Consider the following 27,687-nt stretch of genomic DNA (forward strand, 5'->3'; position numbering starts at 1 on the left):
TGGGATTATGGCCGCCAGCTAGAAGCCGCCATGGCTCTAATATAACCGATGTAGCAGGTTCATGAGCCGAAAACACGGTGGACTTTTGAAGCTTATACGAAGCAAATGTCCTCCTCCATCTAACTAGCCTCACCTCTCCTGTCTGCCAGCAGAGAGCAGCTTTTCCATCACTTATCACCGGAAATATCTTGACCTAAAATTGCTCAGGAAGCCACATTCTCAGTTATCTGTCAAAGGGTCACTTTCTCAATTACCTCAAGACAGTCATAGGTTTTCTTTTAATGAGTGTTGATTGGGGCTAATTTCCCTTGGTCAACTAACTCTTTTGTTCTGTGAACTACTGACTTGAGGGTTATCAGGACTTCTCACGTCTGATAAGAGGCGAAGCCCATGAAAAATAGATTTTCTCTGGCTGTCTCTAAACCTTGGATTATTATTTTTTAAAAATTTGATTTATATGCCGCCCTTCTCCAGAGACTCAGGGCGGCTTACAATGCGTTAAGCAATAGCCTTCATACTTTTGACTATTTATACAGTCATTTTATTGCTCCCATAATCTGGGTCCTCATTTTACCTACCTTAGAAAGGATGGAAGGCTGAGTCAACCTCGAGCCTGGTGAGATTTGAACTTGCAGTAATTGCAGGTAGCAGATGTAAGTGGATGTTAATTAGTCTGCTGAGCCACATACCAGAGCAGGTATGTGGATTTTCTGTCTCTGCATACCTGTAGTGTCAGGGAGACAGTGCAGCCTAGTGATTAAGGTACCAAGCTAGAAACCAGGAGTCTGCAAGTTCTAGTGCCACCTTATGCATGAAAGTCGGCTGGTGACTTTGGGTCAATCAGCAGGAGATTGTGAGTTCTACCTCCTATCTTAGGTATGAAAGCCAGCTGGGTGACTTTGGGCCACTCATTCTGCTTCAGTGCAACCCACCTCACAGGGCTGTTGTGTATGGTAAATAGGAGGAAGGAATATTAGATTCATTCACCGCCTTATAAAGTATAAAAGCGTTATAAAAACCCAATAAATAATCTTTTTCAATTTAATGTTTTGCAAACTGAAAATGTCATCTCCTTCCATTTAAATAATAATACAAAGTAATATAACGTGGATATCCTTTCTTCCTAGGTGCTGCTGTTTCTTTAAGAGGAGGAAGAGGAAAACTATCCAACGCCACAAGTGAAATATTCCTGTTGGTCGAAGCCAGGATCCTACTGGGACTGCGTTTCCCCCCACCCTCCTTTGACTTCCTGGCTAAGGATAATGGATCTTGATGGAATAGGAGGGGGCACTGTTTTCCCCCACCTGCTCTCCCACTCCAGTTTTATTGGTGGGTAGGGACACAGGCAGCTTCGACTGTCCTAGCAGGCACATGGGGGTAGTAGGGGCTTCCCCCATCCATTTTTTTTTCCTTTTCCCTTCTTCCCAGAAGATGCAAACGGAGGGGTGGGGCAGGCACTGGCAGAAAAAGCACGTTGGACTTCTTGCTCAAGTATCCTCCTCCTCTTCCTCCTGGTCCACAGAGAGAGAGAGAGGAAAAAAAAAACAGCATTAATATTTATGCAGCAGTTGTTCTTCCCTTCCATTTGTCAGTTTATTTGTCCTCCACCTCCCTCTTTGGAGCTCCTCAAATAGCTTTTGGAACAAAAAAAACAAAACAAAAAAAAAAACAGAAAATGGGAATCAATTCTACTTGTTTACCTTTAGAAGAAGCAAAGTGATGATTCTGAGAGCAGCCCTGCACGTATTTCTTCTTCTCTGTTGTTTGCTTCAGTCTCTCTTTAAGTTAATTTAAAAATGGTGTTTAATGCCTTCATGCCGCAGCATCTCCTCCACCCCTACGCCTTTCCTGTCGTGGCGATGCAAATGGTTTTGCTTATTTTGTTTGTTTGTTTGGTTCTGCTTTAAGTTTTAAGGATGTCCCCCACCCCAATGTCTCCCTGGTTTCCTTCCCCCCCCCCAGTTTATTTTCTCCAGCCCTGCCAAATTACCCTTTGGTGACATCCTTTAGGGATCCTTTGTCCCCATACCCCAAATAACACGAGAGGCAAAAAATAAATGTATCGTGCAGGGGGGGAGGGGGGAGGGAGGCTGGGGAATTAATTTACACACTTCCTCATTTCTCAGTGCACTTTTTTTTTGTAGCAATACCAGCAACATCTGTGTCTTGAAAACGATCCAATTTTAGATATTTTTTTAAACAAATGTTAATTAAGTTCTACCCACTCCCAGGTGGGAGAGAATTAAGGGCAAAAGTCTTGGATCTCAGGAACGGCAGCCTGCCAAACATTAAACCCCAAAGCCAACGTCCATTGTTAAGAGAAACGTGGAGACGAAGGGGACCTTTTCATGACCAAAGTGAAACCTACATGGACAGGATCACTGGGTGAGATCGTTCCATATTGGTGGCCCTCACAGCACCTGGGTACTTGCCAATTTCATTTGAAATTAAATAGGCGGCAGCAAACTTCTATTTGGGTGGAGAGAAGGAGGCCCACTGACGAAGCGTTGTGCAAGGACAATCCACTCTTGTTGTTTTGGTCTGTTCTTTCTCAAGAACCCAACAGCCGCCTCCATTCCCAGCTTCCCAGTTGGGTGATGGCTTGGAATCGGCTCCTGCAGAACCACCGATATGACTGTTATTAGTACGGAAATGGAGCAAGCAGGCCTGTTACGAAAAACATCCAAGCCAAGCCAAAATCTACCTTGCCAGGGAAGGGAGAGATGGCTTTAGAATAAAGCCTGCACCCGGCTTTCATGCTTTTATCCCTTCGTATTCCATCACTAGGCTTACATGTCTACCCCGGCCTTAGACAAAAGTTGTGCCTGGGTACACTGCGGCCCGTTAACGCCTGGATTGAACGTACACGCCTCTCCCTTCCGGTTGACCCAAGTCAAAACAAAACAGCTGGTCTGCGGCCATCAAAGCTACCACCTGTCCGAGCTGCTTCAGCATTGTGACCATAGCAGCGCGGCTTCGTTACTTCTTTAGATATATTTTTATACCAAGGGATAAGACAATTGGCCCCGTGTTGCTCCGAAATATTTTGTCTTTTCACTCCGTGTGGTAATTACTTGGCACTTGGAATGTGGCCTGCTGGGGAAAAATGGTGGCAGGGTTAGTACTGGGGGTGGGGTGGGGGAATAAATACTTTGGTCTCTGCTAAACTAAAGAGCACTCGGGTGGGTGGGTTACTGCTACAGACCAAAGGAGTGCAACTCTAAAATTCGCCACATTCGCCGCCACATTAGTGCTAAACCGTATCTATTGGACTTCATTCACCCCCTCCTAATTATGAGAGGGTTACTGCCTCCTCACCTTATAGCCTTGAAGTTGTTCACTTTCTAGAACTAGATTTAAACCTTCCCCCCCCCTCCCCGCCAATGTGGGTTTTAAAGAGTTGGAACCCCCTCCTTTCGGGGTTGCGTAATCGATGGCAATCCTGCAGATGACTCTGAAGGGGATGGAGTGGGTGCGGATCTTCCCAGCCCAACCGTTTTATTTCAAAAGCTGGCACTTAATTCTTTGTGCTTTTTTCCAAGGTGGATATGAATTTCTTTGCCCTATTTGAATGAATGTTTTTTTGTGGCCATTTGAAATAAGATTTAAAAAAGGAAAGCAGGGACTAAAACTCAGAACATGATCTCACTTTATTGATCTTAGTTTATAAACTTTGTTAACAGCAGTGCCTCTGCCATGCTAGAATCACGAGGAATACAGGAGGTCCTAGGGAAAATTCTTAATTTGGGCAACTTCCATTGAAATAGGATTGCTTAGATATGTGCAGTGTTTGAGTTTGTTTCCCAAACAGTGCAAAGAGAAAAACAGAATACAGCCTTATTAAGCATTGTGCTGAAAAAAAAATTATATAGTTCCAATCCCAGGAAGGTGTAAAAGAAATTTAAAAAAAATTAAAATGTTTATGTAAAGAGTGCATGAGTGTGCTTGGACTACCAGTTGCAATGTGGATTATTCAATTTTTTTTCCTTTTTTCTTTATTATTATTTTTTTGAATGTGACAAAGTTTTAAAGGATGACTCAAATGACAGAAAACAAAAATCAATGAAGGTTGTAGTTGGCCTTTCAAGCTCTCTGGTCTTATCAGGTGTATGTTTTGGCCCATGTTGTCTGATTTGCATCAAAAAGAATTTTGCAGACTTAATTGTGTGGTTGTTTTGTTTTTTAATTATGTAACAAAAGAAAAAGGTAATTTCAAGACTGAATAGAAATGAGATTTGTACTGGTGTAGCTCCAAAGCAGAAGAGAGATTGTGGCATTGCAAATTTAGTTACTGCTTTAAAAAAGTGTACACAGGTTATGGTGTATAAGTTTCTCTTGAAGCTTCTTTGAAGCCATAGAAGTTAGGGCTTTTTAAAAAAAGATAATAAAAACGGGAAAAAAAACCTGAAAAACTAAAAATTAAAAAAAAAACTTAAAAAATAAATTCTGCAAAAATGTTTCCTCGTGTTTTGGTTTAAAAGCAGAGATGTTTTGTCTTGAAGAGTGGAAGTAATTTTCAGTGACTTCTTTTGGGAAAGTAAAACAGTGCTGTATAGGTAGTCCTCAAGTTATGACCATAATGGAGTCTGCCATAGTCATAAAGCAGGTTTATCTTATGATTGAACCAATTTTATGAACTATTTTGTGGCAGTCCTTAATGAATGTGGCAGTCTTTAAGAAAATCCTTAGAACGCTGCAAACAACCGTAAATGTGGGCTAAGTTGCCAAGCGCCTGAAGTGCAGTCACATGACCAAGGGGTGGAAATGACCATCTGAACTTTATATCTGGGTCATAAATCCCCACCCCCACCCCCAGGTAGGTCCATTGTAACTTCAAATAATTGCTACGTAACTGAAAATCAAGGACTCCCTGTAAAAAGGGAGTCCCTCTTTAGAGGGACGCTTTCTCTCTCCCTGCAGAGAGAAAGCATCTAGTCTCTAGAACAGTCTTTTTCAACCTTGGCGCCTTTAAGATGGGAGGACTCCAAATCCCAGAATTCCATACCCATCTTAAAGGTGCTGAAGTTGAGCAACTGTGCTCCATTTTTCCCCCTTAAATGGATGCATCCCAGTAGCCTCTGACATGAGATGAGCATCCTTTTTTTCCCTTAATCCCCCAGCATTCCAAAAAAAAAAATCAGTTCCTCTCTCTACTCACAAATGTACAACCCACCCACTTATGAATATCTATGGTAAGTAACATCCAGGTTGGACTCATCCAAATGTTTTGCCCTAAACTCAGCTTAACAAAACCCCAAATTGCTGTGTTCGCTTGCTATATGCAAACAAATAAACCATCTTATCACGCAACATGATGGCTTATATGATGATGACAACCTCATTTTGGCTTAGTCCACCAGGTTGTTCCAGAACATACTAGCAGAGATGATGCATCCTTCTGATTGGAGGCTTGTTCACCCATTTCAGGCCTTTTCTTCCTAAATGAAACTGCAGGCTCATCTGACGCAGTTGCCAGTTGTTTCTGCTCCAACACTCTTGTTACTCTTTGGCAAGAGAATTGTCAAATGTATGCCTATGTGCCAGAGGACGCAACTCTCCTTACCAGCATTCCTTGTCAAAAATGAGCATCCTGAACTCGAGACTAGAGAAACCCAATAACTGACTGTCTACAATGAGCCCTCCTCTAAAAAGTGATTTCCTACCTAATTTACAAACTCAAGAAAATCTGGGAATCAAAACAAACTGATGGTTGAGCTTCACAGAAGTAGATAAGCAGGTGTCTGAATTCCAACCTACTGATCCAAAAATAGTTTCAAGAAGCAGCTGTTACATTCACTGTCTGATTCTTGGTCCATCACGCCGATACTGTCAACAACTGCCACAGCTTTTCTGTTGCAGATGGTCTAGGCCAGGGGGTCTCCAACCTTGGCAACTTTTTAAGACTTGTGGACTTCAACTCCCAGAATTCCTCAGCCAGCAAAGCTCTGGGAGTTGAAGTCCACAAGTCTTAAAAGTTGCCAAGGTTGGAGACCCCCTGGTCTAGGCTTCATCAAAGCAGGGCTCTCCTCCACACAAACCATATTGAATCTGCAATTTAAACTTGGCTGTGGGTACCCATTCTCTCATGTCACACACACACACACACACAAATGCTTAAAGACAACTTTGCTGCCTTTATTCACTTGCTATTTACAAACAGAAAGGAAGGAGAGGTGGTGAAACGCTGAATAATACAGTTTCTGATACAGTTATTGTATAGCATCGCATGAGCAATCGGTGACACTATTGAAAGTTTGCTCTTGGCATCACCAAGATTAATTTGCAAATGCTAGAATTTGTGTCAGGCTCCAAGAACTTCAACTGAATTTTCCTTTCAGTTGGTAACATTTTAATAAACACCAGATTTTATACAACAATCGGAGACCTACAACACCCCCCCCCCCCAAAGGGATTTCAAAGGATGACTGAAATGCTTTCAGCCATCCAACTTAAAGTAGCCTGCAGTCAGAGCTACAAACTACCTTTAAACTATTTTTAAGTAGGCCTTTTTAGAAACTTTTCAATGATTATTTTTCATCTACAGAAAAACAGATTAGCGCATTGCTGAGAAAACAGTTCTCTGGAAGAGTGGTGGTGGTGAAGGTAAGAGGATGTTAAGAATCCCCGCAGGAAAGCAAGCTATAAAATTTAGAGCCCTATGAACTAATGTGTGCATATTGAATAAGCCTCTTGATAAAAATCACCAATGTGCATATTTTCTCTACTGTCTGCTGATGGAGAGCTAGTAAGTGGATAATGGTTCCATTCTACATACTGGCCAGAATAGAAACGTACACATTATACAGTGGTTAACTATACAAGGGAGATTCAAAAACAGACTTGCGTGACATAAGGCTCAAGGACTTCTGTGGAGTAATCTGTATTTCCAGACAAGTAGTTTCAAAGGGAAACACCTACTGAGAATGGCAAAAAAAAAAAAAAAAAAAAATATCCAGGGCAACCCTTTTTTCCTGATTAAAGATTCTGTCCCAGTTGAAGACTTTTTGTGGTCAAATATCTTGTTAGAATCAAAGGAAGATGGACTCAACTTTGGTGAACCAAACTAAGTCTTAATGCCATCAGGATAAATTGAAGGGGTCATATTTAAAAGCAGGTTTCCCAAAGTAATGCCCAAATTGTTGCTGGAGAATGATGGCAGTTGCAGTCCAGCACCTCAAGAAGGCACCAGGTTGGAGAAAGCAAGTCAGTGAATTTCCACTGAGAAACAAAATGTACAACACAACTGACTTATCGTAGAGGAACTGCACAGATATTTAGTATGAGGAACTATTTCTCAGAGAATTGAACTGCTTTCTTGCTGATTTATTACTTGCTCTGGAGAAGGGCATGTATACAGTTTGGGTGAATCACACCAAATCCTTGACCAAAACAATCATGGATGTGGACGATTTTGCAGTAACAATGGATAAATGAATTTGTAGATCATCACAGTGGGATTTAGTTTTACCCTCCCACCAGAGTAAAAAGCTGACCCAGTACCCCACACCATCATATTTTGGGGCACTTATCTGAATAGCGCCCGCAAATACTTTCTAGGATTGCTTGCTTCATATTGCAATTTTCCCAAAGTAACAAATGTAGGAAAGTAGCATCCATAGCACACTGACAGCTGTGACTTACTAATAGGAAGAGGAACCAAGCACGAGGGAATAAAGCAACACCTGGCCAAGAGTCATAAAAGTCCTTTTAGTCAGGGACTGCCACATACTGTTAGTCCAAGTTATGCGCAAGTGGAAGCACAGCTGGGGAAGCTGTTCTGCCATACAGCTGGGGTTGCCTAGAGCCACCCTGAATGCATCTGAACAATGGTAAAAAAAAAAACATGCTTTTTCTGCCCACCCCATAAGAACCATATTCTAGCTTAAGAATTCGTGAACGTAAAAAGGCATTTTTCCTCCTGAAAAAATTCCTGAACTCTCTCTCTGAATTAAATTTCTGCAAAAAATGGCTTAAGAGACAGGGGGGGTTCTCTCCCTGTTTAAGGGGAAATACACACACGCATACAAACACAAACTAACCACAGCACCAGCCTGTCACTAGGGTAACAAGAATCAAAAATGCATTGTTAAGTTGCACTATATTAGCAGCAGAAGAAACTTTCTGAGGACAAAAGGCCAGAAATTTAGATGCTTCTCTTAATTACAATGATCAAGTACACGTGGTTGCAAGCTGCTCGCCAAGGCCACGAGCAGGGAGACCCACAATCTGCTGCAGACTCTTCAGCAACCTCGCACACAAGGAGGAAAAGTCGTGTAAAGTAGATCTTAAGGCAGCCTTTCCTGATGTCATCCTCCAAATGTTATTAGCCTCCTAATAAATCTGCATTATCCACACCAAGCAGGGCTGCCTTTGTCTGGATCAGGGTCCCAATCTGACATATCGGGTCAGATCAGGTCAGTAAAGTAAATTCACACTTTACTTTCCCTTGAAAGCCAGCAAACACACACTGGAACAGTGTTTCTCAAACATGGCCCTTTTAAGAGATTTGGGCTTCAACTCCCAGAATTGAAATCCAAACCTCTTAAAAGGGCCATGTTTGAGAAACACTGAACTGGAAGGTCAGTTGATTGGCCTGTTTTAGCTCTGCTATTTTCTCAGGGTCAAGGATTGTCTTGAAATGCTGCTTGTCATGCAAAAGGTTCACACACACACCCCACCTTCAGGCTGTGTACACAATTACCCCAAAGAGAACAAGTCATTTGTCCTGCTAGACAACTGGGAGGGGACAAGGGCAATGGGAACAAAGCCCTACCACTCTGCTGATATACCAACCATCTAAGACGCCTTCGCCACCAACCCCATGCTAGCCTCCTGCCTGCCAGAAATGTGGGGAGGGGAAATCTCTGGTGGGGGGTGGGGGAGTCACTTCTCATGAGAGTTAAGTTTCCTCCACGAGGATGACTAGATGTAAAAGCAGCTACATTCAGTGCAAGGAAATCACCCAGCCAGATTGCCAACACAAACAGGAGAGATTGCCAGCCTCAGTCCAGCAAGGCCGACATGCATCTGGATGTAGAGAACGTGCAATCTGGGAGTGCTTGCCCAATCCGAGTCTGCCAACGGGAGCCCATCCTATCACTGTAGCAGAACAAGCTGGCGGTCTCAGATGGAGGGGGCGGGAAGGGAGCGCCGAGCCTGTCCGATGGCGAATTTCCAGCAGCACCTGCTATGTGTAGAAGATGATCTCTGGGATCTGTCCATCTTCCACTGAGGTGCCGTTGTTGTTGCCGGCGGCATAGCAGAAAGTAAAACAGGTCTTTGTTCCCGTGGTTGGTGACTCGTGGACCACCTTCCGCAATCCTTTGGTTCCATAGTGAGAGTCGGGTCCCTAAATGAAGCATTGAAAAGCAAAGTTGTAAGAGTGGCCTTCTTTGAGTCAGGAAGCTGATCTACTGAGCTGGGACCATCCCTTGACTCTTACAGCAATAGCACTTCGAGTTATATACCGCTTCATAGTGCTTTTACACCTCTCAGTAAGTGGTTTTACAAAGTCAGCATATTGCCCACAACAATCTGGCTCCTCGTTTTACCCACCTTGGAAGGATGGAAGGCTGAGTCAACCTTGAGCCTGGTGGGATTTGAACTGTCAAATTGCAGTCAGTCAGCAGAAGTAGCCTGCAGTGCTGCGTTCTAATCACTGTGCCACCAAGGCTCTTGTATGGACTACAGCAGGCCTGATTAACCGCCCCCCCAAAGTGTCTATAGCCAGTGATTTATTTTCAATTACTGCATTTCTGCCTTTCCTCTCGGAGTCCAAGATACCCCACCCGAGAGTATACAGGTAGTCCTTGACTTATGACAATTGAGTCCAAAATTTCCATTGTTAAGCAAGAGAGTTGTTCAATGTGTTTGCTGCAGTTTACAATCTTTCTTGCCACGGTTTGTTAAGTGAATCACTGCAATTATTAAGTTAGTAACACAATTGTAAAGCAAATCTGGCTTCCCCATTGATGTGTCAGAAGGTTGCAAAAAGTGATCAGATGACCCAGGGACACTGTAACCGTCATAAATATGAGTCAGTTACCAAGCATCTGAATTTTGATCACGAGACCATGGGGATGCTTTGTGTAAAATGGCCATTTCACTCTTTTCAGTGCTGTTGTAACTTCGGCCACTAAACAAATGGTTGTAAGTCGAGGACTACTTGTACCTTACAAGTATAACCAATCACCCAGGTTCTCTGCTTCCATCCTATCACCATCCTGAAAGAGATTCAGGACTAAAAACAGGGCACTATAGCTAGCAAATCTTAAAATCAGCCTCCTGAGTTGTTCCTTGTTTTCCCCCCACCAAGAAAAGCAAATTCAGAAAAAGCTGCAGAAAGAGTTGCTCTTTCAAGAATATTCCCTCTTCCAAGACTCCGAGCACCTTCAGCGTTGCACAGGCTGTGTAGCTGACAGTGGGCAGGATCTCCACAGGCTCCTTAAACATCACCCGGAAAGTATTGGAGGATCCGTCGCAGCTAAATCCAGTGTCGTTTTGGCCCAGGACGGTGTTGCTGTCTGTGTGAATTATCTGAAAAGGTAGAAGGCAAAGAGACAGAAAATGGAAAATGGAATTATTATTTTTTGGGAACATATGGGTTTTTTAAAAAAAATTCTAATATAACTTTGTTTATAAGAAAAACAGCAAAGTTCCTTTCTGATAACAAGGTCTGGGGCAGGGATGGCGAACCTATGAAACCCGGGTCAAAGTTGACACACCACAACATTTTGGATGGCACAGCAATGTACATCAACACAACTATTTTCAAAAGCATGCTCCATTCTTGCATAATTTTTAGAGGCTGGAAAGGCTGCATGAGAATGGAGATCACATTCAGAATAACAGAGTTGGAAGGAGGTTTCCTAGTCCAACCCCTTGCTCAGGCAGGAAGCTCTTAGGCCTATACCATTTCAAACAAATATTTATTTATTTATTTATTTATTAATTTAATTTGTATACCGCCCTTCTCCCAGAAGGGACTCAGGGCGGTGAACAGCCAAAATTAAAAAACATACAAATGCAAAAGTTAAGATAATTAAAAGAATTAAATCATTGGCTACCCAAATTTAAAACCCCAAATCCATAAAATTTAAAATCCCAATTAAAAAACCATTTAGGCTAGGCCGGCTTGATGAAATAAAAACGTCTTCAGGGCTTTACGGAAGGTCCGGAGGTCCGGGATCAATCGTATTCCAGGAGGCAGCTCATTCCACAGGGCGGGTGCCCCCACAGAGAAGGCTCGCCCCCTGGGGGCCGCCAGCCGACATTGCCTGACCGACGGCACCCCGAGGAGGCCCTCTCTGTGAGAGCGTATTGGCCAGTGGGAGGTTATCGGTAGCAGCAGGCGGTCTCGCAAATACCCTGGCCCTAAGCCATGGAGCGCTTTAAAGATGAGAACCAACACCTTAAAGCGCACCCGGAAGACCACCGGGAGCCAATGCAGCTCGCGCAGGAGAGGTGTTACGTGGGAGCGCCACGTCGCTCCCATAATCACCCGCGCGGCCGCATTCTGCACCAGCTGGAGCCTCCGGGTGCTCCTCAGGGGGAGCCCCATGTAGAGAGCGTTACAGTAGTCCAGGCGTGACGTAACCAAGGCATGAGTGACTGTGCACAAGGAGTCCCGATCCAGAAAGGGGCGCAACTGGCGTATCAGGCGAACCTGATAAAAAGCCCCCCTGGCCACGGCCGTCATATGCTCTTCTAAAGACAGCCGTGTGTCCAGGAGGACGCCCAAGTTGCGAGCCCCCTCTGTGGGGGTCAGTGACTCGCCCCCAATAGCCAGAGATGGCACCAGCTGGCTATACCGAGACGCCGGCATCCACAGCCACTCGGTCTTGGAAGGGTTAAGCCGAAGCCTGTTCCTCCCCATCCAGACCCGCACGGCCTCCAGATACTGGGACATCACTTCGAGGGCATCATTGGGGTGGTCCAATCTCTTCTTAAAAACTTCCATAATTGGAACACTCACAACTTATGGAGGCAAGTTGTTCTACTAATTGTTCTGTCAGGAAATTTCTTAGTTTTAGGTTGTTTCTTTCCTTGATTAGTTTCCATCCATTGTTTCTTGTCCTGCCCTCAGGTGCTTTGGAGAATAGCTTAACTCCCTCTTCTTTGTGGCAGCCCCTGAGATATTGGAAGACTGATATCATGTAATCCCTAGTCCTTCTTTTCATTAAACAAGACAGTTCCTGCAACCATTCTTTGCATGTTTTAGCCTCCAGTCCCCTAATCATCTTTGCTGCTCTTCTCTGCACTCTTTCTAGAGTCTCCACATCTTTTTTACATCATGGTAACCAAAACTGGATGCAGTATTCCAAGTGTGGCCTTACCAAGGCATTATAAAAAGGTATTAACACTTCACATGATCTTGATTCTATCCCTTTGTTAATGCAGCCTGTTAATGCAACACACATAATTGGACTGTTTTAGATATTAAAATGTAAAGAACTAAAAGCTGAGGTGGCGCAGGGGTTAGAGTGCAGTACTGCAGCTACTTCAGCTGACTGCTAGTTCAGCAGATCAGCAGATCAAATCTCACCAGCTCAAGGTGACTCAGCCTTCCATCCTTCCTAGGTGGGTAAAATGAGGACCCAGATTGTTGGGGGAAATATGCTAATGCTAATGCAATATGCTAATATGCAATATGCTATATGCTAACTTCGTAAACTTTGTAAACCGCTTAGAGAGGGCTGTAAAGCACTATGAAGCGGTATAGAAGTCTAAACAATAATAATAATAACTGTTCTGCTTTTGTTTGGGGATGTGACATGCCAGCTGTCAAGTAAGACATTTTCCAATTTTTTGACCTGTGTGGAGCCTGAAAGGTTTGCCATCAATGGAGGAAATGATGTACCTGTAAATTCACCCGTGTTGCTTCACAACCCACTCATGCAAATCATATCCAGAGAGTTATCTACCTGTATATTTACTTGGTAATCTGTGGGGCCATGGATCGAGCCATACAACCCAAATCCAACTATAAATATCCGCTTGTTGACAGAGAACCTGCAGAGTTTGCAAAAAATAAATAAATAAATAGACAGACCAAATCACTGTGAAAGAAAAGAGGCTACTCCAGTTATAAAGTTTTTCCTCTCTTTCTTCTTTGTCCTCTGGGAGACAGCCTTGTTTTGAATACCCAACACTTCCAAAACCTGAGAGTTGAAAATAACTGAGCAAGTCAGCAATAGCCCCCAATCTAGATCTGCATACCATCGTTTCAAATAAAAATTAATGGGATGGAAACAAAAAAGGGAACAAACCTTTGAAGTGGTGCCAGATGCTTGTTACTTTATGCATCTGATTACCATTTGTTTTGTTCCCAGAAGGACCTAAAGGAAGGCTTTCTTTTACTCCAGTATATGAAGTAAAAATGAATAAACTAATTAGCATCAATTTCAGGCTGTTCAACTGCAAGACGACAACAAACTATGTGATCTGTTGGCATTATTGATCCACTTATTGTTACCGGAGTAAAGATCAACATATCACAGGCAGCTTGGGTGGCACAATCGCCCTAGTTTAAATTCTTCCACAAAATATCAGAGAGGACAGGGGTGTCCAACCTTGGCAACTTTAAGACTTCAGAATTTCAACTCCCAGAATTCCGTCAGTTTAGGAATTCTGGGAGTTGAAGTCTACAAGTCTTAAAGTAGTCAAGGTTGAATACCCCTGGTATAGATGGGACATTAACTGGGATATAGATGGGAGATTAATTGTATGGAAGGCAGTATCCCTCAGATGGGGGGGTACACCTAGCCCTTTGCACCTATGAATCAGTATTTGTCCCCTTCTTAGCCATGTCCCACCATTGGGGTCCATCATCTGAAGCTAGCTTCATTTGTCTGCCTTTGGTCCCACAATGATATTCCCTGTATTTCATTGCTCAAACTATAGAGGTTTCAAAATTTAACTTTTTAATTTAATTTTAAAATTTTAATTTCTCCTGGTTTGTGCCCACTTTTATCCCAGCCCACCTACTTTTTGAGCGCACCATTCAAAAGCAAAACATGGAAATTCTTCCCAAGGCTTCTTCCCTGCCCCTTCCACACAGGGGCACTGTCATTTCTGTTGATGAATGTAATTCAGATATCCAGACCTGCTTTAAATGACAGGCTGCTGATAATCATTACATCAGACTGGGATAATCTTCCAAAGTTCTTCCAAAATTTCCCAAGACAGTTGGATGAACCACAAAACTTCCCCACCTGGGAACTCGGTGATAGCTTGAAATTCTTGGTTTGGATAGTTTAGAACTGCAACACTTGCGGTCAGATTTAGGCATTGCATAAAAAAAATTGTACCTAGTAATGTTTTACCTGTAAATGACTTTTTTAGTTTTAATCATAATATAACATGTGCAAACAACCGCTTTAAACTAATGTAAACTGTTTTAAACTCGATTGCCAAAAATTTGATTTTGGTAACAGGGTCGTCAGAGTCAGAAATATTTTATCCGATTCAGTTGTCTCAGCTACTAACTTTCACAATTTTAGTTCTAACTTAAACTTCGGTGGACCTCACCCCATATTTAAGAGGTCCCGGTGTGTGTGTGTGTAATTGCACTAACATGCCTATCGTCCCTGTAACATTTTAATTTTCTTTGTTTTGCTCATTTGAATTTGCGAACTTTGTTTGAAGAATAAATATATGAAATATGATGTTTTCAGTGCTAGGTCAATAGAGCGGTGGTGGAAAGAATACCTGATCCGGTCACTGGTCCCACTGTACCCCCAGCGGCTTTCCACCTGCTGAAAACGGTTGATGCTGCACTCTTTCCCTCTCAGGCAGCAACGAGGGCGGTCGATGAACTCTACCCGTGGCTTGGGGTTGACAGTGAAATGAAGGAACAGGCTAACCACCTCACGGTCAGTGAGGATCCCCGACTGAGCTGGTCCTGCAGAAAGCAGAAAGGAATTCAGACAATCATGGTGAGAGGATCATTACTTTCACTGAGATACATTTTTTTTTCTTGCTTTTCTTCCCAGAAACCAGCTCTCTCTTTAGGATCATGTTTACAGGTAGTCCTCAATTTATGACAGCAATTGGGATTGGGATTTCCATGGCTAAGCGATGCAGTCATAAAGTGTGACTGCATCGCTTAATGATGGCAATCCCTGCAGCTCCAGTTGCCACTGTGGACTGAATCTTAGCTGAGGCAACTTCCTTCCCACAACCAGTCTGTAAAAAAGTCAGCAAGTCAGTCCCAGGCCCACCGAAGTTTAAGTTAGAACTAAAGAAGTGGCTGCATACCCAAATGGTATAGCATAGTACAAGAGGTGCTACGCTGCGAAGGTATGAGGGTGTGCGTGAGAGGTGCCATGGGGGTCAGGGAGGACGCACAAGGTTGCAAGGGAGTTGCAAAATGCACAGCAGAGGTCGGGAGGGTGCTGGGGGGAGCAGGAGAGTGATCCAAATATCTTGAGGATGATCCATATATGAGGGACCATCAGATGAATGCAGGGAAGCAGATGTTCAGATTTAGTTACGAATGCAAGGACTCATAGCAGGGGTGAAATCCAGCAGGTTCTGACAGGTTCTGGAGAACCGGTAGCAGAAATTTTGAGTAGTTTGGAGAATCGGAAAATACCTCTGGCTGGCCCCAGAGTGGGGTGGGAATGGAGATTCTGCAATATCCTTCCCCTGGAGTGGGGTGGGAATGGAGATTTTGCAGTATCCTTCCCCTGCCACGCCCACTAAGGCACACCACGCCTACCAAGCCACGCCTACAGAACCAGTAGTAAAAAAAATTTGGATTTCACCACTGGCTCACAGTATAAAATGCATGTAAGACAGAAAGTATGACTTGATTTCATCTGGGTAACTGTGGGTATATATGAAGGCAGGCATTCATAGTTTGGTTACAACTGTCTCTTTGCCATCTACCTTCTAGTACAAAATGCAAACATGCCCAATTAGAAGCAAATAGGAATATTTTTGTGGGTAAGAAGGACATACAGACTGGCCCATTACCTAAACTGCCATTATTATTTTATTTTTATTTTATTTTGGCAGTAAGTAGCTGGTAAGGACAGGGAGTCAGAATCAAAACGAAGGAGCAGAAATATTTTCAAATAATAAATGCCCTCACTGGCATAAAGTTATTAACCCACCGGATCTTTGCTGATTTAAAACCCCCCTTTTGAGAAAGCGCCCCCAAATACCTGCAGCAAATTCCTCGATTGTCATCAAGGGGAAGCGAATGAGGGAAAGAGCTTTGCCCAAAGCTTTCCGCTTGTTTTCTGGTATCAGCTGCAATTGTTGCCGCTGACACTCAGCCTCTGACCACCTGACCACTGCGTTGAAGAGGCGCACCTCCCGGATGCCAAGGCTGTCTCGCTCCAAAACTGCGACCAAGGTATCTATCAGACAAAGAGAACGTCACTACCAACAAGATTCATCTTTCATCGCTATTTTGGGATAAGGATAAACATGGGTGGGTGGGTAATGCTTTCACTGTCAAAATCAGCCAGTGTTGAAAATCTCCTAACTTCAAATACTGTACTTAATAGCCTGAACTACCAGTTCACGAAGTGCTCTACACCTCCGCTTTATAGAGAATCCTGGAGAATCAGTCCTTTATACAGGCACCTGCCAGGCCTCATTTGAGCTTAGCGCATCTTTTAGAAAAACACACCTACAGGAGAGCCAAGATAAAATACACCACATTGGCCAGCGGAGGCCTGGAGAAATATCACAAGCAGAACCCAAGGCAATTTGAAGATAACAGAATATCAGAATTGGAAGGCTCCTTGGAGGTCTTCTAGTCCCAATAGCTTGCTCAAACAGGAAACGCTATAGCATTTCAGACAAATGGTTGTCCAATTTCTTCTTAAAAACCTCCAGTGTTGGAGCACCCACAACTTCTGGAGACGAGTCATTCCACTGATTAACAGTTCTCACTATCAGGAAATTTCTCCTTAGTTTTTAGTTGGTTCTCTCCTTGATTACTTCCCATCCATTGCTTCTTGCTCTGCCTTTCTTTGCTTTGGAGAATAAGTTGACCCCTCTTCTCTGTGGCAGCCCCTTAGATATTGGAACACTGCTATCATGTCACCCCTAGTGGAAGTCACCCCCAATGGGTGGAAATTAAACAGCGAGAGGTAGGATGTCTCCCAGAGAAACAGAACCCTTACAACTGTTTGCAAATCAACCTTCCAGATGACAAACTGGCAAGAGGGGGAAGGAGAAATCCACATCAATTACATAGAGACGATGATGGCAAGTTGCTGCAACTATTATCTTCCTTCCAGAAGCTGCTTGCTCCATACATATACTGCCCTGTTGTTCTACAGAGCTTGGGGGAATTTTACCTCAGAAATCTAGCTTTTTTTTTTTTTTTGCTGGCAACTTTCCACACATAGCAAAACTAGCAAGACAATGCATTTTGTAACATCATGTGCTGCTGGTGAACAGCTAGGACCAAATGCGCTCTTTGTCCATCACTTGACGCAAAAGCATGGCAAGGGATGTTGAAACTGACTTGGTCAATATACGAATGCTGCTCAAGAGGCAAGCATCTAGTTTGCTCCGCTTCAGGAAAAAAGACTCACATGATTTTATATATATATATTTTAAAAATCCCTCTACAAAGAAACTTGTGTTTCACGAGTCAGGCTAAATCACAACTTTTCTTGACAGGTCAATTTTTCATGGATAGAATTTTTTTCTTAAGCTAATATGTGTGGAAAAACAGTCATGCAAGGGATAATATTTGTCTCTATTTCACAGATGGATGCTTGAATCTCTAAGGTTTCATCTAAGGGGAGGTTCTGCTGAACTCCGGAACTTTTAAAAAGACTTTGTACAGAAGAAAAGACTTTCCACAGCAGAAAAACCCTCGTTTGTTTCCCGAGATTGAAGCAGAAGGCTGCACCTAAATTGTAAACATTCAATTGTAAACATTCATCCCTTCAATGCAGCAACTTTTAAGGACTGGGACCTGAATGACCTTGGCTTTCTTCTTCAACCTTTCATCTGTCTGTAAACAATTCCACGAGCTATCAAACCGAAGAGCCGAATCAACTTCCTTTAAAGAAATAAACTGCACTAGAAATACAACTGACATCTGCAACCTGTATAAATAAGACAAACTAAACAGGCTGACAATTTTGCGTAATCTATTCTAATTTTACTTGACAGTGGCAGGGACAAGAGCCTAAATAGAGGTTTTAACAGGCCCAATTTAAACTGCTTATCTTACAGCTGGGTATACTTTGAAAAGCAGACAGAAGGACACCTCTATCAATTGTGTCACCTCAGAGAAAGGGGGAAGCACCCAAGCAAAAAAAAAACTTAGCACAAACTGCTGGAACATCTTTCAATTCTGAGAGAAGCTTACCCAGGTCAATATCAGTGAAGCCTTCGGCATTGATGGCATCCGAGGTGTTTTTATCTATGTTTTCCAGGCAAAGGCTGGCCAACTGGGGCTCATCGAAGAGTCTTGCCTAAGAAATAGCCATCAATCAGTAAGAATAAATGGAAGGAGCACGTAGAGGAGTGTGTTAACTTCAGGACTTTTTAAATCCCATTCCATCCCCTACTTTGTAGGAGGGTGAAGATTCATACGCATACATGCTCCGTATGCACAAAAGGATGGGATGAAAACGTCCTACAAATATATAAATTTCTACAAAATTCATACGAAGTGATAACCATATGTCATAATTTATGCATTTGGTATTGGGTTAAATTAGATATGATGGTATCATGGCATCCAAGCCATGCGAGCTACAGTTTCCTTAAGGACTTCTCCACTTTGCCTGTGGTTTGCAAATATATTTGTGGTGGTTTGCAAATTATTATTTCAGCCAACTATACACTTTAGGATTGAAAATGTTACCGAGACCATGTGCAACAAATCAAAGGAAAACAAAATCACGAAAATGGACACATAAATCTATATTTAAATGTTAAAATCATTGGCATCAATTCAGAGAACCAAATAAGACATGAGAGTAGGCCCATTCCTAGGTTGAATTTTAATTCCGCCTGAACTGCATTCCATGGTTTGTAAGCAATACCAGAAAAAGTCTTTTCACTTGGATACACACTGCTGCTCCACATGTACTCCACTGATGCTAGCAAGCACCAAGGCCAGGGGTGAAATGCTACCGGTTCGCAGGTAGTAAAAAAAAGCTTTAAAAAAGTTTTAAAAAAAAAGGTTCCGACGATCGCGTGGCACAGCTGTGATCGTCAGAACCCTTTTTTTACTTTTTTAAAGCATTTTGTACTATTTATTCTTTTTTTTTTTTTTTTAATTTGATTTATATGCCGCCCTTCTCCGGAGACTCAGGGCGGCTTACAATGTGTTAAGCAATAGCCTTCATTCTTTTGTATATTTTTATACAAAGTCAGCTTATTGCCCCCACAAACTGGGTCCTCATTTCACCTACCTTAGAAAGGATGGAAGGCTGAAATTGCAGGCAGCTGTGTTAATAACAGGGTGCATTAACCACTGTACCATCAAGGCTCTTTCGCCCGAACCGGTAGTAAAAAATGTAAAAAAAAAAAAAAGTTGGCCACGCCCACCCAGTCACATGACCCCACCACCAAGCCACGCCCACAGAACCGGTACTAACAAATTTTACATTTCACCACTGACCAAGGCCACTGCTAACTTGGTGAATGTGTTTGCTTTCTCCCCAGTTTTTAACTTTAACCAGAAGTCATGAAAATCTCTAGGCTTTACCATGGAAGTTCATAAGGATCTATCTCAGCAGCAGATGAAAACTGATAGCTTTGCAGAGGATTGATCAGAGAAGGTGGGCAACTACAAGTAATCCTTGATTTATGACCAGTTAGGTCTGGACCGTCTGTCATTAAGTGATGCAATTGTTAAATGAGTCAGATCCAATTTTGCAATCTTTGTGCTGCTGGTGTTAAGCAAATCACACAGTCATTAAATGAACCGGGCTTCCCCACTGATTTTGCTTGTCAGAAGCCCCCCGAGAAGGTCACAAATGGCAATCACACGATCCCAAGAAGCTGCAACTTCATAACTTTTTGCCAGTTGGCAAATTTTGAACATGTGACCACAGGGATGCGGTGACACTCACAAGTGCAAAGATTGGTTATCAGTTTTTTCAGTGCTACGGTAACTTCGAAAAGTGGTTAAACAAATGGTCATAAGTCGAGGACTACTTGTAGCCAGTGTCAGCATCTTCCTCGACTCACGCCAAGAACTTTCAACCAAAAAGGCTAGTTCAGAGGCAAATGTACCTGGGTTAAAAGCATGAATGCATTATCTGCTCTGAGATTTTTCTTCAGAAACTCCACACAGTGAGCCTCAAGGGCAGGGACTGCGTATTTTTTTGCAGTGTAAAGAGTCGTCATCACAGTCTCTGGCCCAATCTGAACTTCATCTGAATAAAGAAATCTAAGAGGAAAAATGGAGAGGGAGGCGGAGAAAAATATTATTCCACTCAAAACCACATTATTTACTGGAGAAAATACATCAGAAATGTCAGATTATTAGTTGTTACGTAGAAAGTCTTTCTATTGTCTAATTAAGAGGTGAATTCCCATTGGGTACCAATTCAATAACAGGGTTTTTTTTATTAAAAAATGAGACTATTCATCTCACCTGTAAATCCATGAGGACTAGGAACATCTTTTTAAAATTGGAACTCTTTAGACAGAGTATGCTGCCCTGGACAGCACACTAGCATATAGGGTACATATTTTTATTTGCTACACTTCTGATTTTTGATTTGCAGATTTTAAAACCAAGCCAGTCAGTGACTTTTGCAGTTGAGATATTCTAATCCAGCTCTCTGGACATTATTTTGGCAAACCTGAAAACCTGCATTTGTTATAAAATGTCTAAATTTATGTAGTGTCTTTGGGGGTTTTAATACTTAATTCAATATCCATTACATCGTCTGCCTTTCTGACAGGACACATGAGACGATCAGATCCAGATATATCTATAGCAGTTAATTAAATTGCAATACCAGGCTGATCATAATGGGACAATTTTGGGACTGTGACTCACCAGCTTTCCTTCCCATATCTTTACTAAGGGCTTATAAACTGAATGGAAACCACACTTACAAGGCTTCCAGCTTGACAAAGGGAAACAAATGTTATATTGCCAGGTTTTGAAGGTAAAAAAAATGTGGTATCAGGCCTGGAAGTAGTAGAAGAAATGAAGAAGCAGAAGGGGCAATCTTTCAATATACTACTCCTGAAATTTTAAGATTCAAGCCCCAACTTCTCAGATACGCATTTTAAAAGCATGCGAGCCAAAAGAAATTAATCTGATCCAGGCTAAAAAGGGGGGCATATGAAAAATCAGAGAGAGAAGCATAAATATGGGAGCTGGGGGGAAAGAAGGAAACCAGTTTTAAAAGCTCTAAAAATACAGAATTGCCATCTAGGAAACAGTATATCTTCCTAAAACAACTATATGCTAGACCCCTTTTAAAAGATATATTTAAAATAAAAATGAATGCCCAGAATAGCACTGCACCAATCCTATTGCAGACAGGTTGCAATTGGGGTGTGGGGATGTGGAGGGGGAAATCACTTTACTTGCATAAAAACAGGCTTACTTCAGCAAAGCTAAGAAAGCAGCAGGCTCTACATCAGGTAATTCTATCTCCGTGGAGGTTGTAGCCATCCCGCCATTGAACATTGCATCAAAGACCGCGCTGCCCACAGCCAGCACAAACCTGACATATAAAAACAGAAACAAGAAAGGCCTCACTTGACTGGATTCCGTTCTCAATCTTTCATCTATTTTTATTCCATAGTTAAATACCCTGTTTCATCCCCCCCCCCCCCCGAGTTAAGATTTACATAAATGATACTACTGAGAATGATACTGAAAATTCATTCAATCAGATTCCAGGACATACAGGCTGAAATAAAAGTGGATACTTTAACACTTGTGGGTATAGTACACAATGTCTAAATAAAGTGGCATAAGGTGGTTTAAATTGTATATATCTGTGATGGCAAACCTGTGGCACGCAGCACCCTCTCTGATGGCACGCAAGCCGTTGCCTCAGTTCAACTCTGCTGTGCATGCGCGTGTGCCTCCCACCGGCCAGCTGTTCTTCGGGTCTCTGCTGCGCATGTGCGGGGGACAGGACGTGTGTGAGGGGCCCTACGCGCATTGTATTTTGGGGGTTCGCATGTGCGCACGCTTTGGGCACTCAGTCCAGAAAAAGTTAGCAGTGGTGAAATCTAAAATTTGTTACTACCGGTTCTGTGGGTGTGGCTTGGTGGTGGTGGTGGAGGTAATGTGACTGGGTGGGCGTGGCCAATTTTTTTTTTTTATTTTTTACTTTTAAAACCATTTTTTCTACAACCTCTTCAGGGAAGAGGTTGTAAAAAAATGCTTTCAAAAGGCTCCGACGATCCCAAATGAGTTGCCTGATGGCAGGGGCTTTTTTAAAAAGCCTCTGCCGATCAGGCAACTCAGCTGGGATCGTCAGAGGCATTTAAAAGAAAAAAAGGTTTTTTTTCTTTTAAATGCCTCTGACAATCCAAGCTGAGCCGCACGATCATTAGAGGCTTTTTTTTTTTTACTTTTAAAAGCATTTTTTTGGCCAAAGAGGTTGTAGAAAAAATGCTTTTAAAAGTAAAAAAAAAAAAAGCCTCTGATGATTGTGCGACTCAGCTGGGCATGGGGGGGGCAGGGATTTTTGCTACCGGTTCTCCGAACCACCCGCCTCCATCGCTACTGGAATGGGCGATCCGGTCCGAGCCGGGAGCATTTCACCCCTGCATCACTGGTATATATCAGTGGTGGGTTGTCCCCGGTTCGCACCGGTTCTATAGAACCGGTAGTAAAACTGGTGGGAAGCTCCGCCCACCGACCCCGACGTCATCAAAACACTTCTGTGCACGCGCAGAAGAGCACGCACGCAGCCCCGCTGCGAACCGGTAGTAAAGGTAAGTAGAACCCACCCCTGGTATATATGTTGTGAGAATCTCCCTGGGTTCCTTACTCCAAGGAAAGAAGACACAAAAAGCAGCTGCTTGGGGAGAAGTTTCTCTATTTTATTTGGGTCAGCAATAGTACAAAGCGTGTTTCTGGGACAGCTGGCAACGGACCCGCATATCAGGAAGGTTTATATATGTTTTTTAGCCTTGGTGTAAGTGAAATATGTTCTTACGACCACGAGAAAGCAGGAAATATAGCTTTTTATGGTTAGAGGAAATACAGTATTGTTTGTTACCTTCTTTATATCAGCAAGGATCTTCCTGGCCAGGCAGAGGTGCTAAATTTCATTTCCTGCCTGTCAATGATCTATTGACTTTAAGGAAACATTGTATTTTATAAGTGAAGAAGGGTTTCTCTGACTCCAGATCAGAAGGCTGTTAAAAGGAGGGGGAGGAGACAGTTCAAAGACTTTTTAACTTCTGTCAATAAATGTTTTACAACTGTGTTAAGGTTTACTCTTGTTAAGCCCTTAACACCAAATTCAGGGCCTTTTATCAAAAGCTGTTTTGCTACAGGAAAAAAAAATCCAAGAACAAAGAATGAGGGACAAACACGTTATTGGCCTCATGATGCAAAAATGAGCACAGGTAGTCCTCGACTTACAACAGTTCACTTAGTGTCTGTTCAAAGTTACATCATCACTGAAAAAAGTGAATTTATGAGCATTTTTCACACTTATGACCGTTGCAGCATCCCTGTGGTCAAGTGATTTACATTCGGATGCTTGACAACTGACTAGTATTTATGTACCGGGGTCATGTGATTACCTTTTGCAACCTTCTGACAAGCGAAGTCAATGGGGAAATCAGATTCACTTAACAACTGTGTTACTAATTTAACAACTGCAGTGAATCACTTAACAAATTTCTCACTTAGCAGCATAAATTTGAGGCTCAATTGTGGTCGTAAGTTGAGGACTACCTGTATTTAGCCCAAGCCTGGTTTAAAAACTTTTCATATTCTGGAAAAATATTACACTGTCATATAAGCATAATTCTGTAAAGCTGTGTGCAATTCAGCAGCTTCAAGAAAAATGTCCTGTTTGGTATCTTAACATGCATAAAGAGGGTTTTAAACAGAAACCTTTCATTTTACAATTGCTCTCCTTACTCTTAGCAAGCATCAGCTCTGTTGTGCAAAAGTGTCATGAGATGCACTGCACTCCTGGTCAGGGTTTTGAATTCCATTCTTTAGTGGTACAAAGGCTCTATTTAGAAGCAGCAAATAGATATGATTTCAGTGTTATAGCAACGCGTTAATGTGCGTACATGTTGAGGAAATACGTGATGTTGCAAACTTTCTGAAATTAATTCACATTGTTATATAAGATTTCACAGAGATAGATGTTAATAAATCATTTCCGAACTTCAAGTCAGGAACATGTTATTTAATACTTCTGTACAAATCAAACAACACAATCAGATCACAACACCACCCCCACCACCAGCAGCGAATCAACCTCAGGCAAACCCAGCACAGTCTGGCACCAACTATCTTAATGCTAAATCACTGGCTGCAAACAAGCCAAGACCTAGCCTGTCCCTTAGAATTGTTGTGGACCAAATCCTCCCTGGAGTTTCCAACTGAACCATCCCTTCATATTATTTGAAGTCTTGCCCATGGGTGCATTAAGCAAAAAATGGCCCACAGCCTCTTCAGTTCAGTTGTGATATTGCACAGAAAAATCAGCCACCCCACAGCGTATCCGAACTCTGCATTTGAGAATGCCGGGGACTTTTATTTGTGAAAGCCAGGCCAAATTTAACTCTGCTTTGCCTGACTTTCTGAAATCCTGCACCCTATTGTGGCACAATCCTCACGCCCTCAACCCAGTCCCGCCAACAAGCCACAAAAACAGAGAAGCAGCCTTTTCAAAGCTATTTATCCGCAATAAACTCTACCCAATGCCTTCTGGTCGTCCCCGTCGTCCCTCACCTCAATGCCTGCCCCCCCTCTTCAACCCCCAACCATCCTACCTCATTCATTTCAGTCTCCCCTTACTCTTTAGCCGCCCTGAGTCTTCGAGAGGGGCGGCATATAAATTGAATTAATTAAATTAAATCCCAAATCTGCCACCCCTGTTCCTTCCTCCAGCTGCCTTGGAGTCCAGCATAAGATTGGAGGACAAGAGAGGGACACTCCCTTTTTGCTGTGGAAACCTCAAGCAGGAGCAAACCAGCCGTTCCTTGGGGATGCTTTAACTTACTATTTTTTTTATTTTTTTTTTGCACTGAGCAGGAGGGTGGGCTCCATGATCTCAAGGGTCCCTTTCCATTCTAGGAATGGTCTCAATTTCACCTCCAATGACTGACATCCCCACCCTCCCATAAACACCTCCAGGGCCTCTACAGACCTCTCCCTTCCCCACAGGCTGCATTCAGCCCCACTGACAGCTACCCTATCCTTATCTCCAAGGGCAGGACCTCCATCTTTATCTTTCTCCTCCTTGAGATGGGGAAGAGGGCTCTGCACCCCCTTCCTCCTCCCCTTCCAATTCCCAAGCATCCCCCCCCCCAAGGAAAGAGACCCGACTCCCCCATTTCTCTCCCGCCAACCCACCCACCAAGACCCCCCTTCCTCAGAAACGGAGCCCCCCCCCCATCACCCCAAAAGCCCCCTTCTCCGACCTGTGGGCCGGGATGCGCTGGGCGCCGGCGCGGCCTTTGCCCACCAAGAAGTGGACGTCGCTGAGCACCTCGTTGTTGAAGAGGAAGGCGAAGCGCTCCTGCACCGTCGGCTTCGTCGCCTGCCAGTTGTAGGCCGTCTCCCGAGGCCCGAGCGGCGGCGGCGAAGGCGAAGAAGAGGCCGGGCCCGAAGGCGAAGCAGCGGCCGCTGCCGCCGCCGCAGCCCCGCTGGCCGCCACCGGCAGCGGGTTGTTGCCCCTTCCTCCCGCTCCGTGGTTATGCGTAGGCCCGGAGGAGGAGGAAGAGGAGGAGGAGGCCTGAGGCGAAGCAACGGCGAGAGGCGGGGACGGCAGCGCTGCCTGAGGCGGCGAGAGCAGCAGCAGAGGCCCGTCGCCGCTGTTGGAGCAGGACGAGGGTGGCGGTGGTGGTGGAGGTGGCGGCGCGGCCGCAGGCGAAGCGGGGAGCGGCGGGGGCGGCCCGTTGCCGGCCTGAGGGGGTGACGGCGCCGATGCGTTGGAGGAGAGGCTGCCGCAGCCCCCGCCGCTTCCGACGGGCCCGGCTCCGGCCGCCATTTTGCGCGGAGGCGGCTGCCGGGGAGGGGCCGCCTGCAGCAGGAAGAGTGGGCGGCCGCCGGAGCCGCTGGAGAGGACGACGAGGGCGGCGGCCAGGAGGAGGCCCGAGCGAGGCGGCGGCGGCGGCGGTGGAGGAGGAGGAGGAGGAGGCTGCGGGGCGGCTGGGGAAGGCGGGCGGCGGCGGCGGCAGCAGCAGCGGCCGCGGCCCATGAAGCGAAGGAGCCCGAGCGGGCAGGGCGGCGGCGGTGGTGGGTGAGGAGGAGGAGCTGCCATGCCTGCCCCGCTATTAATTACGAGGAGGCGGCGAAGGAGAGAGAGAGAAGCGCGTCTTTTTTTCCCCTTCGGTTGGGTTGTGATTGATTGCCATGGCTCTGGATCTTTTTTTATAAAAAAAGGGGGGATTTATTATGACATTGAGGCGCTTCAGGAAAGAAAGGAGGCTTTGAAAACGCGGTCGGGGAGGGTTTCTGTTTAGGAAGAACGGGGGGGGGGTGTCGGGCAGACATCCTGATCCTTTGGAAATAGATATTTTGAAGTTGTTTTTTTTTTTAAAGAAAGAAAAGGGTGGGAGGCGGTTTGAAATACGAAGTCTTGTCATGACAGAAAATATTTTCTGATTTTTTTTATTTTTATTCTTTAGGACTCGCTTCTCTCCATCAAATAAAGTGTATCTGTGTTTGTGGTTTCAAGCAGGCAAAGAGAAAAAAAGGGGTTGTTTCTCACAGATTTAGAAAAGCAGTTAAAATGTTTTTAAGAAAACTCTGGTGTATTTTTTTTTCCTTGTTAAAAATAATTATAAGTATCTCATTCTGGGATAGATCAATTCAGGGTAAAAAAAATACTTTGTATAGGAATGGCTATTGCACCACCTGTATATTTATTTATAAGACACCCTATAATAATTCTCAGGTGATGGATACCATAGGATAAAAACAGATTAAATTCTAGTTAAATGAAATGCTAAAGTAGATTTGTAGCACTTGATAATGTGGATGTGTTCCCCGGAAGAATAAAAGGAAACCCCATATTAGAAAGAAAAATTCCCAAAGAATAAGAAATCCTCCATAAGAATGGGAAAAAAATTGTCTCTTCCTGAATTGCTGAACCCTGGTTTTTAGTCTAGAAAACTCCATTCAAAGATATTGTTTCCATTTATAAAACTAGGTTTCCATTCAGAGGAGACGATCTTTGAAGACGGAAGCCAACAATATAAAGAACTAACAGACAAAAGCTGATCGCACAAGCCAAACCAAATTATTAAGGCAAAACACTTATGCCCATACTTCCTTTACCCATAAGGGGCAACTATGAAAAACACATACACAACAAAAAGAGAACATACTGATATAGAAAAACAGGAATGATTTCCTGCTTCTTGCCAACTTCCTCATTGAATTTCCGTGTGGGAATCTGGCAGGGAGCATCAAAAATCTTTCCTTCCCCGCAGGCAGGTAAGTAACTGCTGCTGGGTGGAGGAGGGAGCAAGGGATTGCTAAACTGACTGGGAAACTGTCATAGAATATTGAAAATG

The 27,687-nt window shown here is 43.6% G+C and overlaps 2 protein-coding genes across 10 annotated transcripts in view; one reads left to right on the forward strand and one right to left on the reverse strand.

The window, feature by feature from the left end:
* CSNK1G2 (casein kinase 1 gamma 2) overlaps positions 1 to 3,934 on the forward strand; it is a 103,040-nt gene extending 99,106 nt beyond the window's left edge. For all 5 annotated transcript variants that reach the window (XM_070943880.1, XM_070943896.1, XM_070943863.1 and 2 more), the window contains one exon: positions 1,128 to 3,934. In XM_070943880.1, the coding sequence (XP_070799981.1) occupies positions 1,128 to 1,182 (55 nt within the window). In that variant the 3' untranslated portion in view covers positions 1,183 to 3,934. The remainder of the gene's footprint in view (positions 1 to 1,127) is intronic.
* On the reverse strand, positions 1,028 to 26,429 carry BTBD2 (BTB domain containing 2). 5 transcript variants are annotated; one of them, XM_070943791.1, is made up of 10 exons: positions 25,588 to 26,429; positions 21,561 to 21,680; positions 20,227 to 20,383; positions 18,347 to 18,452; positions 16,170 to 16,367; positions 14,710 to 14,902; positions 12,924 to 13,011; positions 10,390 to 10,536; positions 9,185 to 9,349; positions 1,028 to 1,511 (listed from the first exon to the last, which is right to left on the reverse strand). In XM_070943791.1, the coding sequence occupies exons 1-9, from the start codon at positions 26,427 to 26,429 to the stop codon at positions 9,188 to 9,190; spliced, it is 2,013 nt and encodes a 670-aa protein (XP_070799892.1). In that variant the 3' UTR covers positions 1,028 to 1,511; positions 9,185 to 9,187. The 5 variants fall into 5 exon arrangements, 4 of the variants coding, with proteins under 4 accessions (XP_070799892.1, XP_070799909.1, XP_070799901.1 ...); XR_011600401.1 differs by lacking the exon at positions 1,028 to 1,511 and adding an exon at positions 2,533 to 2,615 and having other exon boundaries at positions 7,730 to 9,349; XM_070943808.1 differs by lacking the exon at positions 1,028 to 1,511 and adding an exon at positions 3,025 to 3,093.
* Positions 26,430 to 27,687: the final 1,258 nt, after the last annotated feature.

The sequence above is a fragment of the Pituophis catenifer genome, unplaced genomic scaffold, assembly GCF_029215685.1.
Source record: "Pituophis catenifer annectens isolate HBS135680 unplaced genomic scaffold, rPitCat1.0.hap2 SCAF_1, whole genome shotgun sequence".
NCBI classification, from domain to species: Eukaryota; Metazoa; Chordata; class Lepidosauria; order Squamata; family Colubridae; genus Pituophis; species Pituophis catenifer.

Excerpts from the sequence above, each read along its gene's own strand:
- BTBD2 (XM_070943791.1), bottom strand. The coding sequence starts at position 26,429 with ATGGCAGCTCCTCCTCCTCACCCACCACCGCCGCCGCCCTGCCCGCTC. Across the intron at positions 18,453-20,226 it reads CATTCATGCTTTTAACCCAG|GCAAGACTCTTCGATGAGCC; the intron begins GTACATTTGCCT and ends GCTATTTCTTAG. Across the intron at positions 9,350-10,389 it reads CAGCCTGTGCAACGCTGAAG|GGACCCGACTCTCACTATGG; the intron begins GTGCTCGGAGTC and ends TGCTTCATTTAG.